General features: G+C 34.4%; 3 protein-coding genes across 7 annotated transcripts; 1 reads left to right on the top strand and 2 right to left on the bottom strand.

Annotated features, from left to right (window-relative positions):
- Positions 1 to 8,535: 8,535 nt before the first annotated feature.
- Positions 8,536 to 11,324, bottom strand: LOC142174716 (uncharacterized). Of its 2 annotated transcripts, none has more exons than XM_075240823.1 (3): positions 11,044 to 11,324; positions 8,985 to 9,733; positions 8,536 to 8,877 (listed from the first exon to the last, which is right to left on the bottom strand). In XM_075240823.1, the coding sequence occupies exons 2-3, from the start codon at positions 9,712 to 9,714 to the stop codon at positions 8,861 to 8,863; spliced, it is 747 nt and encodes a 248-aa protein (XP_075096924.1). In that variant the 5' UTR covers positions 9,715 to 9,733; positions 11,044 to 11,324; the 3' UTR covers positions 8,536 to 8,860. The 2 variants fall into 2 exon arrangements, with proteins under 2 accessions (XP_075096924.1, XP_075096923.1); XM_075240822.1 differs by having other exon boundaries at positions 8,538 to 8,877; positions 8,985 to 9,817; positions 11,044 to 11,323.
- Positions 11,325 to 13,089: 1,765 nt separating this feature from the next.
- LOC107805109 (uncharacterized) lies at positions 13,090 to 13,422 on the top strand. Its single transcript, XM_016629098.2, has one exon. The coding sequence runs from the start codon at positions 13,090 to 13,092 to the stop codon at positions 13,420 to 13,422; it is 333 nt and encodes a 110-aa protein (XP_016484584.2).
- A 747-nt stretch (positions 13,423 to 14,169) lies between these two features.
- LOC107805106 (putative inactive poly [ADP-ribose] polymerase SRO2) lies at positions 14,170 to 16,997 on the bottom strand. 4 transcript variants are annotated; one of them, XM_016629093.2, is made up of 6 exons: positions 16,557 to 16,838; positions 16,070 to 16,426; positions 15,363 to 15,604; positions 14,782 to 14,915; positions 14,571 to 14,666; positions 14,170 to 14,361 (listed from the first exon to the last, which is right to left on the bottom strand). In XM_016629093.2, the coding sequence occupies exons 1-6, from the start codon at positions 16,673 to 16,675 to the stop codon at positions 14,347 to 14,349; spliced, it is 963 nt and encodes a 320-aa protein (XP_016484579.1). In that variant the 5' UTR covers positions 16,676 to 16,838; the 3' UTR covers positions 14,170 to 14,346. The 4 variants fall into 4 exon arrangements, with proteins under 4 accessions (XP_016484579.1, XP_016484580.1, XP_075097238.1 ...); XM_016629094.2 differs by having other exon boundaries at positions 14,170 to 14,364; positions 16,557 to 16,837; XM_075241137.1 differs by lacking the exon at positions 14,170 to 14,361 and adding an exon at positions 16,848 to 16,997 and having other exon boundaries at positions 14,374 to 14,666; positions 16,557 to 16,675.
- Positions 16,998 to 20,950: the final 3,953 nt, after the last annotated feature.

The following is a 20,950-nucleotide window of genomic DNA, read 5'->3' as shown; positions in this document are numbered from 1 at the left end:
AATTCTAAGTGCCTAATCTTCCCCGCAAGTTCCATCTTCATCTTCTCCGCTCTCGGATTCACTTGCGCTCCCGGAGTCATCATTATCAGAGAGCAAAGCTTTGGCTTCAGCCTTGAGCACTTTTGCGTTCTCTATATCGGCAGTGAGGTCAAAACCACGAGCATGAATTTCTTCGTGAGTCTCTATCTGAGACTAAGACTTGGTGTGCTCGGCAACACAAAATGATCGAACCTGAGCAGCATCGGAAATTTCCTTTGCTCGAGCGTGAGCGGCTTCAGCATCAGCTCGATAGACGGCCACGACTGCTTCCATATCAGCCTTTACTCTTTCTGCCTCAGATGCGGCCTTTGCAAGCTCAGCGGCCAACCGAGCCTCGAGTTTCTCAATTTTCTTAGCTCGGGCCAAGCTATCCTCCTTCACACTTTGGAGTTGACGCTCAACCAAAGATAGCTAGGCTCGAGCAGTATCTTTCTCAGAGGCGAGGCAGTCCATGTTCTGCTTCTACCCCAAAGGCTCTTCCTCTTTCATCTCAGCCTCCTCGCGAAGCTGCTTGTTCTTTTCGACCTCCTTCTAAACCTGCAGGGTCAAAGTATTAGTTGCCATCCCCGAATCAACACACAAAACTTCTAAGAAAATTCTTCATTACCTGTTCAATCAGGCTAGTCTACTCTTTATGAGTTGTTGCCAATTCAGCTCGGAGGTCCCTAACCTCCCCTTCGTTTTTCACATAGAGGAGTTTGAGGGCGTCTCTCTCCTCCGTAAGCCTTTTGAGATCAGCCTCACATCGGTTCAACTTAGCTTGAGATTTAGAAAACGCTTCCCGATGAAGCGTCACGGCCTATGGAGAAAGGAAGGAAATCAGACAAAAGGAAATAAAAGCAAACATAAACTAATAAAGGGGACTAAAATCTACCTGGTTCAGGAGTTGCTAAGCCTCATTGAAAATGATCGATGCATCCAGGTTGGAAACATCGTCGACCCTCGTGAAGCAGCCACGAAATAAGTCATTCCCTTCGTGGGTCATTCCCACATCAGGGGTCTCTATAGATTGGGCCTCCCAAATTTTCCTCGCAGAAAATGTGGGGAGGGGCGACGAATCATCAATGTTGATTTCCCCAAGCAAGACACTTGGGGCGCTCTCTCCTTCTCGGAGGACCTCGGAATCGGACCCTTCAGGCACACCCACCGATTGTTCATCACGGTGGGAGACATCTTCAACCTCCGATGACTTGGGGACTTTGCTCGGTCCATCTTCTGAGATCTCCTAGGTCCGAAGATGAGCCTCCTCGACCGTCACTGGCTCAGCTACTTTTGAAGCTTTGACGCTCCCCCTCTTTCGAGACACCAGCTCACAGTCAGTATCTTCTTTCTTCTCTTCTTCAACTCGTAGTTTCTGGGCTACGTTGGAAGACAAAAGTGGCAGTTCCATTCTTCGACTTACGAGCCTTGCTCTTCTTAGGCTTTGGAGTATCAAAAGGCGAGGCCCTTTTCCTCTTCTTATGCTTAGATGGTTTCGGGGCATTCTCTTCCCCAGGTGGGGGCAGCCTTATGACAACTTTGTCTCCGAGACCTATATAGGAGGAAATCAAGTAAAAATAAAAAAATAAACATTTCACCGGAAGGCATCGAACACAGATAGAGAAGCTTACCGTGATTTTGGGCTCCCATCGGCCCTCGGCCAAATCGCACCATGAGAGCTCAGCATACGAAGAGGTTGAGGCCAGTTTTTGAACCCAGCTTTCAAGGTTTGGGATTGCACCGAGCACCCAAGAGACCGCTGCATCATAAGAAAGAATGTTGATGAGAAAAAGTAAAGGAAGCAAAACAATCAACAGAAGATATTGTTGGGTTTGTACTTATGCTTCATGTTCCATTCTTCGGGGAATGTCATCTTCTCGGCCGAGATTATGTCAGAAGTCCTCACTCAGACAAACCGGCCCATCCATCCTCAATCTTTGTCCTCGTCTATGCTCGAGAACAACACCTTTATGGCCCGGCACTGAAGCCTTACTAATCCGCCTCGATAGAGACGGGGGCTGTACAGTCTAATCAGATGATCGAGGGTGAAAGACATCCCTTCGACCTTGCTTATGAAGAATCGGAGAAAAATAATGATGTGCCAAAAAAGGGGTGGATTTGGCCTAGGGTTATGTGGTATTGGCGGCAGAAGTCGATAATAACGGGATCGACGGGACCCAGCGTGAAAGGGTAAGTGTAAACACTTAAAAATCCTTTCACATGAGTGGTAATATCCTCCTCGGGGGTAGGAATCACCACCTCTTTGTTTTCCCAATGGCAATCTTTTTTCACCTATTTAAGATCGCACTCGGTTATCGAGCATATATACCTCAACATCGGCTAGGTACCGATGAGGTTTTCTCAACTTTAAAGTCGGAAGTAAGATCACATGACCCAGGAACACACTCTTTAATGCGTGGCTCCACTGGCTATCGCCGGCCGGCCGCGAAGAAGAGGCTTTTTCCTTCTGAGGAATGGTTTTCGATGCTTTCGCCATTTTTATACGAGTTCAAAGAAAGAAGAAGATAAAACTTGTTGTTTGAAGGGAAGGTTGACAAATAAGATTCTTGGAAAACTTAAAGGGAGAAGAAGAGGTCTGAAGATTAGAAGAGATTTTGGAAGTAAAGTTTGAGAAAATTATGAAGATGATCTATTTACAATATTTTATATGACGGTTCAAAGGCATTAGTGGCTGACCATCAACTGGCACTAAGTAATGATCTTAAAAACAGTGCAGACGCGGTGCTTCAATCGCCTTCGTCGCTTACGTCATGAGGATGACGTCATAATTGGTCGAGGTACAAAATCAAAGGCTCAGTTCGTTTCTTCTCATTGCACTCCGAGAAACGAGAGGACTATCTATATACGGTCAAAACCGGGCTTGCCCAATTTTGCTATTTAATCGAGACCAGGAGATCACGCTGAGGGTTAGCCTCGCAATGGATCGGGCTATAACACAAAGGCGAGGTGTCGAGTTCAAGGATCGAGATGTCCGTCAAGACCGAGGGCAGCAGGAATCAAGGCTAAGTATGACCGACTTTGAGTGAAGTGCAATAACGGAAAGGCGAGATATCCATCACCGATCGAAGATCACGGCGGAAATCCCGGAATATATCAAATCAAGGGTGGTTATTCGTACCAATCACGGGATTTACTTCCGTAGTTAGAATTGTACCATAATTAGGATTCCTCTAGTATATAAAGGGGAATCCCCATCATTTGTAGATATATTACATTCACGAATATCAAAGCAATATAATATTTCTTTCTTCTGCTCATCAACTTACTACTCTTGAACTATTCTTACTCTACCAAGCTCGAGGGTTCATTAGATCGAGGGCATTGACCAAACACTGGTTTGCTTTGTATTATTGTCAATTTGTATCATTTATCTTTATGTTTATCAATTGGTATTACGTGAAATCACATATCCTTAAAACCACATTACAAGTTTAATTGTTACTCAATTTTTAGGGTAAACAAATTGTATGAGAATTATAGTTGTAAATTTAATTTGGAAGGAATAATATGTAACATGCCAAAGTTTTAAATAGATTAATTAAGTTAATAAAAAACGAGCAAATATTTTTGAATGTTCAGAGGTAAATTGTCTATATAAAATAGATGATTTAACTAGTAGTGTATGTTTTGTTTTAGATCCATGTTTACGAAGGCGAACAATGAGCATCAATGTTCAGGATGACACCTTCAAAGATGTTAATAATCTGTCCTTGGTTCTGAATACCCTTGAAGATAATAGCTCTTCAGGTTCAGGTTCAGATTCAAGAACGTTTGCACTGATGGTTGAGCCAGATTATTAGATTGCATGGAGGTGTTCATAACACGAGCGGAAGACAATAATAATCCTCTATTGAATTTATCGTTTTTAATATTTATTTACATATCAAAGATCGGATCTAAGATATACCTAGAGAAGAGAATCTTGTTTCAAAATTTCTTCGATAGTGCGAAGATCCTATGCGTATCCACACCAAGACCAATCCTTGCTATTAACTCTTTGATCAATGAAACCCGTGAACAAATTGAACGAAATTAATACTGAAAATTTTCTAAAAAATTTCAGCAAGGAAGAACAAAGAAAACTATTCAATTTCTTGTCAAAAACATATTTCTCTTAGAATTTCGTACGGTGCATTCAACTTGTGATTTTTCATTCTAACTACTTCTCATTGTTCTCAAGTATGTGTGTATATATATAAGATGAAAACATTTTTCTAATGGGTAAGTCTAAGACGGAGGCTTCAAAAATTGTGGCTACTTTTTGTCTATCAAAGTTCATTCAAATTGAACTTCTCGGAAGCCTCCTTTTTGGAAAAAGAATCCAATCCCATACTAATTAGTCCAATTGTGATAAATGCACGTTTGTTAATCCAAAATTGACTTTCACGTCCCTTTGAAACCATTCAAATTGGATTATATGAATAAACTAATATTATATATTACCTTTATATAGATCAATATCAATTTATTATATATACCACCTATATATATATATATTTTAACTAAGAGATATCATTTCAATTTTCTATTCCAAATAGAAAATTTCAATTTGTCCACATTATTGATTATTTCCTTTATGCTAGCAAAGAATATAATAATATTTTATTTGGACTAATAACTAAATTTATTTGACTAATTAAATTCTTTAATTTAATAATCAAATAATAAAGTAATTAATCCTTTAGCAAAGATCAAAACACTCATTAGTGTGCGACCCCATAGGTTCAATACTAAGCCGATAGTAAATTGATCACATCAATATACTAATCAAGGGTGGCGTCTAGCAACACTCCTTAACGACTAGATAGCATGAAGTATACAATTTACTCTCAAGAACCTGTAGAAGAATAATATATTAATTCCTTCTGTCCTTATAGCTCTGGGCCACCCTAGGATATGGTTCAACTGTCAAATCCTAATAGGCGACCAACTATGTGTTCATGTCAAATATAATCGACCATTGAATGACCTAAGAAACTCTTTTCTTCTTTCATGCAATCGCCCTGGCCAAGGTCTTGATTTGGTCGGTTATAATTCATGACAACATGGAGCTTAAACTCATTACCAAGAGTTGACAGATTTCATCTTGATCAATCACTAATTCTTCAATGATTTAATAATACCCAATATCCTTTCAACTATCGTCGTAGGGTCATAGGTGTCTAGCATCAAAGTATAATAAATAACTTGTCAATTACTATGATAATATCTGGTCAAAGGAAGCTCTTACATTACATTCTTCCAGAGAATATCTCATTGACAGTTTATGGTAATTCTAACCATTAGGAATTATCCAATGAGTCGGTTCAATGATCATATCTCTATATGCATCATCTATCTATGTGATTTAGTTAATGAGATCAACTAATCTTTATCCCATAAAGATGATCACATAAATATTGATCTAACCGGATTACCAATGTCCAAATTAATAATCCTATGATCAAGAACAAAATTTAGATTAAATTATAAGAAACTTCACTCTCATTGTCATGATCTCAATCACAATGACAAGTCTCAAATTTAATCAAGGACCTTATCAAATTAATCAAGAAATTAATAATAATAATAATAATAATAATAAAAGAATATTAAATGCCATATATATTTTATATGAAATAACATTCATGAAAAATATGTTCAAATCATCAAACATGAGATTGGATCTAGGGCATATCTAATATATCCCTAACAATCTCCCACTTGCACTAGAGCAAATCGCTCTTGTACTTCATTCCCAATTTTCACTTGTGCGTGTCAAACTCCTTTGCTCCAAGAGCTTTAGTGAATGGGTCTACAGCATTTTCCTTTCCATCAACTTTTTGAATCTCGACGTCGCCATGTTCAATGATTTCTCTTATTAAGTGATACCTTCGCAGAACGTGTTTGGATTTATGGTGTGATCTTGATTCTTTTGCTTGAGCAATGGCTCCAGTATTGTCACACAACAATGGAATTGCACCCTCTATTGAAGCCACACCAAGTTAAGTTAAGAACTTTTTCATCCATACAGCTTCCTTAGCTGCTTCACTAGCTGCTATATATTCTGTTTCAGTCATTGAATCAGCTACTGTAGCTTGTTTGAAACTTTTCCAACCACTGCACCACCATTTAAGGTGAATACATAACCAGAAATAGATTTGCTATCATCTCTATCTGAAGAGAAGCTTGCATCAGTATAACCTTCAAGTTTCAACTCAGAATCTCCATAAATGAGGAATTGGTCTTTAGTTCTTCTTAAGTACTTAAGAATGGTCTTGACCACCTTCCAATGTTCCTCACCAGGATTTTACTGATATCGGCTAGTCACTCCCAGTGAATAAGCCACATCATGACGTGTACATGTCATGGTATACATGATAGCTCCCACTACACTAGCGTATGGGACCCTATTCATGCGTTCACTCTCTTCAGGTGTTTTAGGACAATCCTCCCTACTAAGAGTAATTCCAGTGCATATCGGTAGATACCCTCTTTTGGAATTATCCATGTTATACCTTTTCAAAATGGTATCAATGTACAAAGACTGGGAAAGTCCAAGCAACTTCCTAGATCTATCTCTATAGATCTTTATTCCCAATATATAAGCTGTTTCTCCTAAGTATTTCATGGAGAACTGTTTAGATAGCCAAATATTGGTACTTTGCAGTACCTGTATATCATTCCCTATGAGCAATATATCATCAACATATAATATTAAGATTGTAATTGTGCTCATACTAACCTTTTTGTACACACAAGGTTCTTCTTTGCATCTAACAAAATTGAACTTTTTAATTGTCTTGTTAAAGCGAATATTCCAACTTCGAGAAGGTTGCTTTAGTCCATAAATGGATCTTTGCAGCTTGTAAATTTTATTATGATCAGACGGAGATGTGAAACCTTCAGGTTGTGTCATATACACATCTTCTTCTAGCTCACCATTAAGGAAAGCTGTTTTCACATCCATTTTCCATATTTCATAATCATAGTATACCGCTATAGCAAGTAGAATCCGAATTGATTTGAGCATTTCCACGGGAGAGAAAGTCTCGTCATAGTCGATGCCTTCCTTTTGACGATATCCCTTGGCAACAAGACGAGCTTTGTAGGTCTCCACCTTTCCGTCTGCTCCAATCTTTTTCTTAAAAACCCATTTACACCCTATATGTTTTATATCCTTTGAAGGTTCAACTAAAGTCCATACTTTATTTTCCTTCATGGATTCTATTTCGGATTACATGTCCTTTTGCCATCTTTCATAGTCAGAACTTTGTATAGTCTCTTCATAGGTCTTAGGGTCATTATCATAATGATCAACCTTACTTGATACATCATCTTGTACCATTAGATTTAATCTAGTTGGTACATGACGTTCTTGGGTAGACCTTCTAAGAGGTACTTGTTCACCTTGTGCTGGATTTAATTGTTGTTCAATTTGGTTTTGAACCGATTCATTAACCTGTTCTTCAACTACATTTAGTTTTTGAACTTCAACCATTGAATATGACAACTTCCTTGGCAACTTCAAAATATCCAATAAAGGTTCTTCAACTTGGGTCTCTTGATATTTATTTGTTGATTTATTAGTTTCTTGAACTTCATCAAGTTCTATTTCTTCACTATAATTTCCTTCCAAAAGAAATTCCCTTTCCAAAAAGGTTGCTCCTCTAGCCACAAACACTTTATGATCAGAAAGGTGATAGAAATAATATCCTATTGTTTCTTTGGGATACCCAACGAACCTACACTTATCATATCTTGAGTCAAGTTTATCAGACTGCATTCTCTTAACATAAGCTGGACAACCCCAAACTTTAATATGTTTAAGGTTAGGCTTACATCCTTTCCATATCTTATATGGTGTTGAAGAAACTGACTTAGTGGGAACTTTATTTAGTAAGTATGTTGTTGCTTCCAAAGCATATCCCCATAAATTTATTGGAAGATCAGTGAACCACATCATAGATCGCACCATATCTAATAAGGTTTGGTTTCTCCTTTCAGACACACCATTATGTTGTGGTGTTCCTGGAGGTGTCCACTATAAGAGAATCACATTCTCTTTGAGATACTTAGTAAAATCTTCACTAAGATATTCTCCACCTCTATCAGACCTTAGTACCTTGATACTTTTACCCGTCTGTTTCTCAACTTCACTACGGAACCTTTTGAACATTTCAAAAGATTCAGATTGTGTTTCATAAGATACATAAATCCATATCTTGACATATCATCAGTGAAAGTGATGAAGTAGGAATATCCACCTCTAGCTTGAATTTTCATGGGCACACAAACATCTGTATGAATTAGTCCCAATAATTCAGTAGTTCTTTCTCCACTTCCAGTAAATGAAGATTTGGTCATTTTTCCTTTAAGACAAGATTCACAAGTTGGATATGATTCAAAATCATATTTGTCAAGGTACCCTTCCTTGTACAACTTGTTAATTCTTTTCTCTCCAATATGACTAAGCTTACAATGCCAAAAGTATGTATGATTTACTTGATCATCTCTTTTTCTCTTAAGACTTGAAACATGCATAATTGAATTAGCATTCACATTAGGTAAGACATAAACATCATGTTGGAGATAGCCATTCACATATAAATTATCACCATAATAAATAGAGCAAATACCATTGTCTATATTTATGTGAAAACCACGTTTATCTAACATAAAAGTTAAAATTATGTTCGAAATAAATTTAGGAACGTAATAACAATCATCCAACATAAGTACTTTGCCCGTACGCATTATTAAAGAAATTGACCCTACAGTTATGGCCGCAACTTTTGGACCATTTCCAACGTATAGATTAATTTCTCCTTTCTTCAACCTTCTACTTATTTCGAACCCCTGCAACATATTGCAGATGTTATAACCACTGCCAGTATCTAATACTCACAATGAAACATCAGTAGTAGTTAAAGAAACTTTGAAAACATTTTCCAATTGAGTCTTACCTTGTTTCTTATCATTTAGAGTTGCAAGATACTCCAGGCAGTTTCTCTTCCAATGTCCTATCTTCTTACAATGGAAACATTCAACATCAGATTGGTCAGTTTTGCCTGTCTTGCCTTTGGGTTTGGTCACACCACCCTTAGGCGCAGTAGGTTTATTCTTGGGTTTATTTTTACCCTTACCCTTCTTCTTAGAAGAGTTTCCAACCAACATGATAGTTCCTTTCTTCTTCTCAGATGCAAGTTGATTCTCATAATCAATCAGCATGTTAAGTATCTCATGAAGATCACAATCCATTTTATGCATATTAAAATTAATAACAAATTGTGAAAAGGATTCAGAGAGTGACTGCAAGATCAAATCTTGAGAAAGCTCTTTACCCAAATTACACCCCAACTTCTCAAGTTCTTCAATAAGATCAATCATATGATTGACATAGGGTTCAACTGGAAAGTTTCCAATCAATTTGGATCCAAATAAAACCTTAGATAGTTGGTATCTTGCTGTCCTGCTTTGTATACCAAACATCTTCTTAAGATGTTCAATGGTTGCAGTTGGATCCATATCCTGATGTTTCCTCTGTAGCTCAGAACTCATAGAAGCGAGAATGATACATTTGGTAGTAAGACATTCTTCCAAGTATTTCTGATAAATCTTGGTGGCATCATCATCATTCTCATCCGGGAAATCCTTGGCAGGCTTATCGATCACATCAATAAGTTTTTCATGCATGAGAACAATTCTCAAATTTCTGTACCAATCATCGAAGTTTGGTCATACCAACTTGTTGGTCTCAAGTATTCCACGCAGTGATATAACAGACATATTGAGAAATCTAAAATTAGAAAAGAAAAGGCAATATTATAAGAACATATTTAAACATATCATAAAGACATAGACTTTTATCTAAATGATATTTCCACTAATTATTTTAAATTGTTTACCCTCATTATAGTTTAAGAAATCTTTATTTATATTAGTGGAGTAAAAGAATCCTTCAACAATATGTATGAGCCACTTGGAAGTCAAGTCGTTTCTCACATATATTTTAAAGGTAGGTACACTTACCAATTATATCCCCATACAATTTTCATAAATAGCTCTATGTCAATTAGTCCCCTGGTAGTCAGGTCGATCCTATTGGCATAGTTGAGTTCAACCATCATGATAGTAAAGAATTTATTAAAATTTTATACTCCCCGGGTAGTCCAGGCGTCTAGTGTAAAATTAAATAATTCTTTCAATCCATGCATCTACTGCAATAAATAATTTTAACATATTCTCCAACTATGAGTCTCCTGGTTGTCAGGCCACTCCTTATAAACAAGAAGTAAATAAAATTATTTATTTTTGATGGATAGCTTTACAATAAAATATCTTATATTTTATTAGTAAGAATTCAAATTTTAGCAAGAGGGAATTGTTACTAAAACATCTTTTAATAACAAGATGATCTAATCTTTTATAGAACATGAATTTTGTTCAAGTTGTCTACATGCTTTGTCCTAAATTAATTTACATCACATGTAATAAATAATTCAAAATCATATATCGAACAAGCACGTGATATAAAAACGAAATTCAACATACTTCTAACATGTTTATCTTATATATCATATATATCACATAAAATAATTCATGCCAGAAAATTATTATTAGTTAATACCTCATAAATTAATAACAATTAAAATAACTGCATAATCTAATAACCTATTATAGATCACCGTCGTATCTTATACGAAATTTCAAATTCAAGGTACAATCAATCTCAGGAGTTTAACTTAAATGAATACATATTTTATTCACAATGAAATAATGTCAATCCATGCATTCAAACAATTTGTCTATTGCACAAGACACATGTATTATGGTTTGAACTTTTCAAATATAATCTTAAAATATTTCGTAAATAAATTTAGACACGAGAAACCAAGGCTCTGATACCACTGTTAGATTGCATGGAAGTGTTCATAATACGCAGCGGAAGACAATAACAATCCTCTATTAAATTTTCCATGTTTAAAATTTATTTACATATCAAAGATTGGATCTAAGACATACCTGGTGAAGAGAATCTTGTTTCAAAATTTCTTCGATAGTGCGAAGATCCTATGCGTATCCACACCGAGACCAATCCTTGCTATTAACTCTTTGATCAATGAAACTCGTAAACAAATTGAATGAAATTATGTACTGAAAATTTTCTAAAAATTTTCAGCAAGGAAGAACAAAGAAAACTATTCAATTTCTTGTCAAGAACATATTTCTCTTAGAATTTCGTACGGTGCATTCAACTTGTGATTTTTCACTCTAACTACTTCTCATTGTTCACAAGTATGTGTGCATATATATAAAATGAAAACATTTTTCTAATGGGTAAGTCCAAGACGGAGGCTTCAAAAATTGTGGCTACTTTTTGTCTTTCAAAGTTCATTCAAATTGAACTTCTCAGAAGCCTCCTTTTTGGAAAAAGAATCCAATCTCATACTAATTAGTCCAATTGTGATAGCTGCACGTTTGTTAATCCAAAATTGACTTTCACGTCCCTTTGAAACCATTCAAATTGGATTATATGAATAAACTAATATTATATATTACCTTTATATAGATCAATATCAATTTATTATATATACCACACACACACACACACACACACACATATAATTTATTATATATACCACCTATATATATATATATTTTAACTAAGAGATATCATTTCAATTTTCTATTCCAAATAGAAAATTTCAATTTGTCCACATTATTGATTATATCCTTTATGCTAGCAAAGAATATAATAATATTTCATTTGGGGTAATAACTAAATTTATTTGACTAATTAAATTCTTTAATTTAATTATCAAATAATAAAGTAATTAATCCTTTAGCAAAGATCAGAACACTCATTAGTGTGCGACCTCATAGGTTCAATACTAAGCCAGTAGTAAATTGATTATATCAATATACTAATCAAGGGTAGCGTCTAGCAACACTCCTTAACGATCGGATAGCATGAAGTATACAATTTACTCTCAAGAACCTGTAGAAGAATAATATATTAATTCCTTCTGTCCTTATAGCTCTTGGCCACCCTAGGATATGGTTCAACTGTCAAATCCTAATAGGCGACCAACTATGTGTTCATGTCAAATATAATCGACCATTGAATGACCTAAGAAACTCTTTTCTTCTTTCATGCAATCGCCCTGGCCAAGGTCTTGATTTGGTCGGTTATAATTCATGACAACATGGAGCTTAAACTCATTACCAAGAGTTGACATATTCCATCTTGATCAATTACTAATTCTTCAACTATTTAATCATACCCAATATCCTTTCAACTATCGTCGTAGGGTCATAGGTGTCTAGCATCAAAGTACAATAAATAACTTATCAAGTACTATGATGATATCCGGTCAAAGGAAGCTCTTACATTACATTCTTCAAGAGAATATCCTATTGACAGTTTATGGTAATTCTAACCATTAGGAATTATCCAATGAGTCGGTTCAATGATCATATCTCTATATGCATCATCTATTTATGTGATTTAGTTAATGAGATCAACTAATCTTTATCCCATAAAGACGATCACATAGATATTGATCCAACCGGATTATTAATGTCCAAATTAATAATCCTATGATCAAGAACAAAATTTAGATTAAATTATAAGAAACTTCACTCTCATTATCATGATCTCAATCACAATGACAAGTCTCAAATTTAATCAAGGACCTTATCGAATTAATCAAGCAATTAATAATAATGATAAAAGAATATTAAATGCCATATATATTTTATATGAAATAACATTCATGAAAAATATGTTCAAATCATCAAACATGAGATTGGATCTAGGGCATATCTAATATATCCCTATCACAGATGACACTTTAGCTGCAGTTAAAGCGTACGTTCAGGAAGAAAAGGGTATTCCTTTTAACTTTTAAGAAACAGAAACTCTTGAATGAGGCTGGGAGAACTTTGAGGGATGCACAAGCTCTTCCTTCTCTGGGAATCATTAAGGATTCCACTTTAATCTTTCGATATGCACCAGCTACTCAAATAGTTGTGAGAAACATTGTCTCAGGGCACGTCCTTAAGATAATGGTAGGGCCTTATGACACCATCGGAGATGTTAAGACTGTCATTCAAAAATATGAGGGGATTCCATTTCATAAACAGAAATTAACCTTCTGTGGAGCTGAGCCTGATGATTCCGAGTATCTCTATGACCAAAATGAGAGTTTTCTGTTGCTTCAATATAAATCAGTGACACAGGTATTTGTGATAAATAATTTATCAGGACGTGTGCTTAAGGTAGCGGTGGACCCTGATGACACAATTGGAGATGTTAAGGCTGCCATTTACGAAAAGGAGGGTATTCGATTACATGAGCAGAGCTATTGCTCCTTTGATGACTCGATTCCACAGTTCTAGGATTGTAGATGGTAGATGGGAGGCCGACCATCTGAACAACCCCTCTTGGCGGGTTAGTATATAGGCCTCATTATGTTCACAGATTTTTCTTTAGGTTTGAATCATATAAATAGATGAACAGTTTAGAGGAATAAATCTTTATGCTATATTTTCATTCGCTATCACAAAATAATGCCTGCCATTTTATGTGACATTTTTGTTACTAATACGGGGAGTCAGAAGTTTCTTTTCGTCATTGGTACCTATTGAATTGATAATTTTGCGATTTATGTTTCCTGCTAGAAATTTCTTTATTGTTAGAGTTCGAACCCGAGACTTTTTATTAAGAATCGAGAAATCTCATCCATTTTACTACATGCCTTAATTAGTTGATTTAGAGACTTCAATGAATATAAAATGTGTTAGCTATTAATACATTGGTATTATATTACTTCATTTCTTCAACTACATTTTTATTAACAACTGTCTCATTCTTTTTTAAAAATTTTCTTCGAATGAACATAAAAGCTCGTGTTTATTTGGTAAATTGCCATTTTTACTCCATATTCTGTTTTTTCCACCCCATTTGACCATTATTTTTAAGTTAAGTTTTATCAACTAAAACTCGATTGATTGGAGACGCCAGCGATTTGGCGTAGAAGAGTAATTGGATTCAATCAGTAAATAAATTGCGATTCTCATCTTTGCACATACATTTGAAAATAAGAAACAAGAAAAACAAAAGGAAATAAGTTCATTTCGTATGAATTTGTGGCAAGGGAATAAGTATCAAATACGTATATAATTTTGTTGTCGAAATATGTATACAATTTACAAATAAAGACTTGTAATTAGAAAATATGGAAAAATCTTTTCACACTTGAAACTTCGACAACATGGTAGCTAGCTGCTAATCACATTCCTTTGCAGCGAAGCAACAAGCTCTTAGTTTCCGATATCCTACTGAACAATATTGAACACAAATTAAAATGTAGTGGCAGTTTATAAAATATGAAATTAGGAAAGCAAAAAAAAAAAAAAAACATCTCGTTGTTATCTTTCCAAATATAAGAAAAATAACTTAAATGGTTGTTTAAAAGTCCAAGAACTTATTCCATATTTAGTAATTGGACCAAGTTGTTTAAATAATGTCGGTATTGAAGCTGTACCTTGTGTGGATACAATTTCATCACAGCTCTTAATGACGTATCTCCAGCTATTTGCCTCAGCTTCCGAACGAGTACCAATTTCGTGATCTTGCTTCTCTATACATTAAAAGAGACCACGTTACCAACAGTTATTAATTATTTAATAAACAGAATAATAATAAACGTACCTGAAATTAAATAAAAATAAATTTCTTACAAAAAAAAAACATACCTGAAAATCTTCATAGTATTTTGAGATCGAAGCCATTCTTGAAGGATGTAAAAACTTGGAAAGCGCTCGCAATAAATCAGGAAACTTTATACGTGGAGTGGGCTTCAATGGGACCTTCCTAATTTTTGAAGAACCTAATAAAATAAAAAAATAAAAAAATACTGTTGAATATTGATTGTATGCTTCATTACTTTGGGAATATAAAAATTAATAGAGTACGCTTATTCTATCTAACGTGAATTCAAATTAGTCAAAGCAAAAACAACAAAAGAAAAAGGAAAAAAGATTTACTCCCTCCGTTCCAATTTATGTGAACCTGTTTGACTGAGCACAGAGTTTAAAAAAAAAATAAAGACTTTTGGAATTTGTGGTCCTAAACAAGTCCAAATGGGGCCCAGAGTATTTGTGTGTTATAAAAGCTTCTCATTAAGGGTAGAATTGTAAGTTTAAGCTAAATTGTTACCAAATTTAGAAAGGGTTCATTCTTTTTGGGAAGGACAAAAAAGGAAATAGGTTCACATAAACTGGAACCGAGGGAGTAACATAATTTGTGTACAAACTATAAATGTTGGGTTGCTTACCTAACAAGTAATTAGGACACCTGAAACTGACTAGAAAGTTGGGGAAAATATGAGAATTCATGTGGGAAGCCCAAATAGTGTATGTTGTAGGAGCCACAATATTATCAACCCCAGAGTCAAATTCTTCAGAAGTCGGCTGAGATTGTGTGGAGCCAGCCGCAATCTCTTCCGTGTTCCCTAAGATTACTCGGCAAAGTAACATATGCCTTAATCCATTCTCATCTTCCACTGCTGATAATACCCTTCAACCCACAATAAATAAATAATTACATTTAAGTAAATGATGAATCATAAATTTGTTCATATTTATGCCTGAGTTAGATCTAAAATTTAGAGTAAACGAGTTTGAATAGGTGCTAATTTACATATATAAAGAGAAAATATAATACATACGCGCGAAAAAACTTTCTATACAAGACTAGATCAATCTTGCTACTCCATTTAATGTGGCATCATATGATTAAACACCGAGTTTATAATAAAAATAAAGACTTTTGGTACATTATCAAAATACACATATAATATATTGATATCTTTATGATTAAAATAAAAAGTTTAAAGATAATAATTTTAAAACGTCTTTTTTTTTTGTAACGGAGTAAGTGTACAAACTGGCCCAGACACGTTACTACTATTTTAAAAAAAATAAAAAAAGTGTCACAAAGTGGAACAAGAGAGTATTGTTTTGAGCTTGATTAATTGCTTACCCATCGAAATTTGCTGGATAAAGATAAACACCAATGCCAAAACATTCTCCAGATTTTGGTTCTGTAGTTGTAGAAAATCCATGAGAAATAATGTTACCAATTTCCTCTTTAGAAGAACCAAACCAAGCATATTTGATATTGGCATTTCCATTGCATTTTTCCCTCACTGCTTCAGAGAAAATGCGAAAAGCTTCCAATCTTGCTTTCCCTAATAGAGTTGAACATGAATTTTTGTGTATGGCTACAACTTCAACTTGTTTTGCCAATGGCCCCATACAAGTAATAAACCCTGACTTGATTAAACCATGTTCTTTGTTATTTTCCTCTAATTTTATCATCCCATTTGTCTTGAACAACCTGAAGCAGTGACGAATGTAGCATATTTTCAATATGAAGGTAAAAACTCGCTAAAATGTCAAAAACAATTATTTGAACTAAGAAGGGACGGCTTGAAATTATAAAATGTAAATTCTGGATTCTGTCTAACCTGAAGTTATGCTCCAATCTAGGATTAGAAGACGACTCGGCTTCAGAATCGGAAGAAAGTAACATTTCTGGATTTTCTATTGTCATGGAAACTTGGTCTTCTTCTCTAAGTTGCTCCATCTAAAGACAAAGAAATTAGAAGAGTGAAATTAGATAAATAGTTGGAGAAACTTAAGCTCTAAGATTAGTGTTATCGTGCCATTATATTCTGGAAGACAGAAAAGAAAGAAAAAAGAAGCTGAGAAAAGGGAAGCAAAGAAAAAGGTAGAAAATTAAAGTGGAGATATCTGACCTCAGAATTGGAAGCTTTTTATCAACTTTTTGTTGTAAAGAAAAGAAAGACAAGAATTGAATAAAGGAGAGAAGGATTTGATTTATACGCGGAAGGGACGAATAGGGCAGTGTTAAGGAACAGAAAAGCCGACTTAATTCTAATTTTAGTTATGGGTTGGCGGTTTACTAACCGGTTTTTCTTGTGGTGGAGTATTTGGCTTGGAGTTTGGACTGTCAAATTACATTTCTACCCCTTGTCTCATTCCCCCTTTTTCTTTTTTGAGTCATATATTATGACGAAAGAAATAAGTCACATGTTAATCGTTATGTGCTGTATTGATATCTTATGTAGCAAAGACTACTAATAAACAACACAATCTGGTAACGGTGGAACATATTCTTTAATTTGTCAAAATTGTCTATAACTGGGAATTATTTCTTATTTTATTATCGCCTAATGTCTTGTGTATTAGAACTGTTGTCAATTGCAGATTACGTGCCTTTTAAGGTATCCTCAATTAATGTGTCAACTATATATAAACATAAATCTTCTCCGATTGGATGCATCCCTCTTGTTTTCGTTTTGTCATATTGGTGGGCTGGGAAAGCGGGTAAAAGAAGTGTGCTTTCCGCTTTGACTGCCACATATTGATCAAACTCAATCCTTTGAACAGTAATATTTGAATTGGGTTTTAATAATTTATATCTATATCTATAAATACTAGTAGGGGTAGCCCGGGCTTTGCCCCGAGCCCAACGTAAATAGTGTTTTGCTTTTTTGTTATACATTATGTTGACATTTAGTAAATAGCGTTTTGCTTTTTGGAGCAGAGCTATGACCAGACGTTTTTGAATTTCAATGAAAATATGGATGTATGCACAAAAGGGTCTATATGTATTTACAAGAATATACAAAGAGAGTTTTCGTAGTAATTTACACAAAATGTGAAAGATTACAACTGCTGTAGGCTATGAAAAAGCATTCAGGCCATCTTTGTTGCACTTGAAATCTAATAAAGTATCTGTATGAACAACAAATTGGGAGTAAGTATAATAGAGCAGTTGAAAATATGCAATTTGCACTAAGAGCGGTAAAGAGGTGGAACATACATTTTGTTTTCAATTGTTCCAAATGAAGAGGTACTATTAGTGCTTCTTTCCTTACTGTGAAAATATTTAAATTGTTCAGAGAAGTTTAATCGTTTTCAGCATCTTAGACATTGTTGTTTATTTTTCACCCAACAAAACTTTTATCATATGTGAGCTTACTGTTTGCGTTTGAGGTTGTAAATGAATTTTGAACAGTTTGTCTAACAGGTGTTGTCTGCTCAATAGGTAACAGTTGTTTCTGCGGCAAAAAGTTTAGACCACACTGAATAAATAAAATGAAGATTTTAAATTTAACTTTTTGTGAGCTAAAATAATCCCAAAGAATTGATGAAAAGATTAATTCCCCATGTTTTAACAAATAAAAGTAGTCCAGCTGCTAGCAAAGAACAGAAAGGGTGAAAAGGAGAGTTCATAGTCAATACACAAACAAGAGACAATTTTCAATTATGTAAAATTAAAGAAACAAAAGGAAAGAGATAATTTTCAAAAAGTGGCCTTCTCAGCATGAGAAGCTCTCTGCTTCATAAAGTTCCTGCATAAACCACAACATAAAAAATAATAGATTCTGACTACATCAATGGAAGTTATATCAAAATCACACACAGAAAGTGTAGCATCAGTTGCAACAAACAGAAATTGAAATTTATCTTCGTGCAAGAATACCTTTTTGATCCAAAAATCTAAGTATACTGAATGAAAACACACGAAAGTGTAAAGCCAGATAAGGAAGAAAATGTTTCTTGGTATGGTATGTCATTCAAATAAAAAGAGAGACAATGGACTAAGACGATCATATTGAAGGAGTTTTATTTTTTGGTAACGCATTTCTATAATTCTTGGATTTTGTTCAACCACTTGAACACTAATCACAAGAAAAAATATCAGCTCTCAACTTGGTGAAAGAAGAGAAGGAAGTTTTGGTATTTATTATACATGTCCATTGTCTCTCTTCATGTTAAAAGGACTGGAATATTTGGTCCATCTCTTTCTTTGATGTCATTGTTCTAGTGTCATTTTACTATGAAAACTAACATAGTACGATTAAAGCAGGTATTCTCACTGTTCATATGCACATACACCTGATATAATACTATTTTTCCATTATTCATAAAATATGGAGCATCTCCATACTTTAAGAATAAAGCTTACGGACACAAAGGTAAATAACAAATTCACTAAGAAGATGTAGGAAGGCCGATGAAGTTCAAATTATACAGTCAGTTCGCAGATGTAATAAATTGTATAAGATTTTTTAAATTGTTATTCTATATCCAAATTTCAGATCTTTCTAATTTCAGTAATTGTAGACACTATTTGTGTTCCTTTATGTCCCCTTTTAACCAACTTCATCATTATTTGAGCAAAGTTATGAATGAGTCTGCTTCAAGTTGCAGTTTCTTTTCAATAATCTGCAAATATATATGTGTTTGTGAAGTTAACATTAATTCACATCTTCCTCTGCTTCAGAATTGATATGCACATTGAATTTTCGCCTCATTCTATAAGTTGTTTATATTATGCCATTTCAACATCGTTTATCTATTTCTTATCAGATTGAACACTAAATAGAACTGATTGAAGGATATGATATCAATCTGTGGGTATCTCATCCATCCTCACATCTAAGGCACATAAATATGAAATTAGACATGAATTTTCTAAACAAATTCATGCTTTTTATAACCCATGAGAGGAAGAAGAAAAACAAATAAGGTCAATGAAATTAAAAGGTACATCTGTTGGATTACACAGCTACCCCAAATTGTGAAACATCATAGTTGAACCTTATTTTGCTCAGTCAAAATCAAATTAACGCAATCCACCAACGTCAAATCGATTCTTACTGCACTTTAAAAGAGTTGAAAGAGATGAAAAGTAGGATTAAATCCAGAAAAGCGCAAAATGAAGTGCACAAAAACAGAGGCGCAACAATATATTATCAATTAGGTTAGAATTTTAGGCGAAAGCAAGCTTAATCTTCCATGAAAGATTCAAAACATCATAAGAATACTATCTTAATTCTTAACTCTAAATAAAATTTATAGTCAGAAAAGGTTGGATAAACAGAGGGGAAAAAAGAAGACAGACCTCACCTAATAACTGTAGAGGCAATATCACCGAGAGAGAAGAGTAAAACTGAAGAAAGTATCAAAATCTGGACAAAGAACACTTTAGACGAAGGCGTTCGTGGATATGAATATTTAAAAGAACCCAGCAATTTTACTTTTTGTTCCTAAACGTGTCAAAAGAAGTAGCACGTGCCCAAACAAAATTTACCATCAAATTTACCAAAATACCCATGAACGACCCCAAGCTCCTCTCCTTAGCGGCTTCTATAATAGTAGTAATGTATCAGCTCAACAAACATCCTTTTGTATTTGAAAAGCCTTCCTCTTTATATACTATATTAAAAGCACGAAGGTCTTTAGCAAAATGTCGTTCGTCTTTTTTACCCCTTAAAATCAAATTTCATATTGGACAAAATTATAATTTAATTATATTCCTAATAATTTAGGACTTTAAAATTAACTAAAATTTTAGTCCTTATTGAATTAGATAAATGATATAAATATGTAGGACTTTAAAATCGATTAAAATAACCCGATATAATTGGTTTGGTTTGATAATTAAAAAATGCGAACCAACCCGACATATGTACACCCCTATCTACAATACTGGAACTAATGGAATAGATGTTTACTGGAAGGTAGAAACTTGTCATATGTATTTCTCTTGAGATTGATATGCTTTCAAGGTGTTTTATCTATATACTATTTCTTTCTTAGAATAATATTTATTTTTTGATATTTGGTAGTTTATTTAATTTATGTCTAGTTAGCTTTTGTTTACCAATTTTATATTGGAACAGGGTGCTACTACTTATTTTTTCTTGTAGAGAGATTCAAGAGTTTATGAGTTGTGAAAAAGTCTCCTACCAAGTTCTCTCCCTAGTTTAATAAATTTCTTATATATAGTTTTTGCTGAATTTTTTGCTTGTGCCTAAATCGTTCT

Source organism: Nicotiana tabacum, chromosome 20, assembly GCF_000715075.1.
Source record: "Nicotiana tabacum cultivar K326 chromosome 20, ASM71507v2, whole genome shotgun sequence".
Taxonomy (NCBI): domain Eukaryota; kingdom Viridiplantae; phylum Streptophyta; class Magnoliopsida; order Solanales; family Solanaceae; genus Nicotiana; species Nicotiana tabacum.
This window is presented reverse-complemented; position numbering and strand designations above follow the sequence as displayed.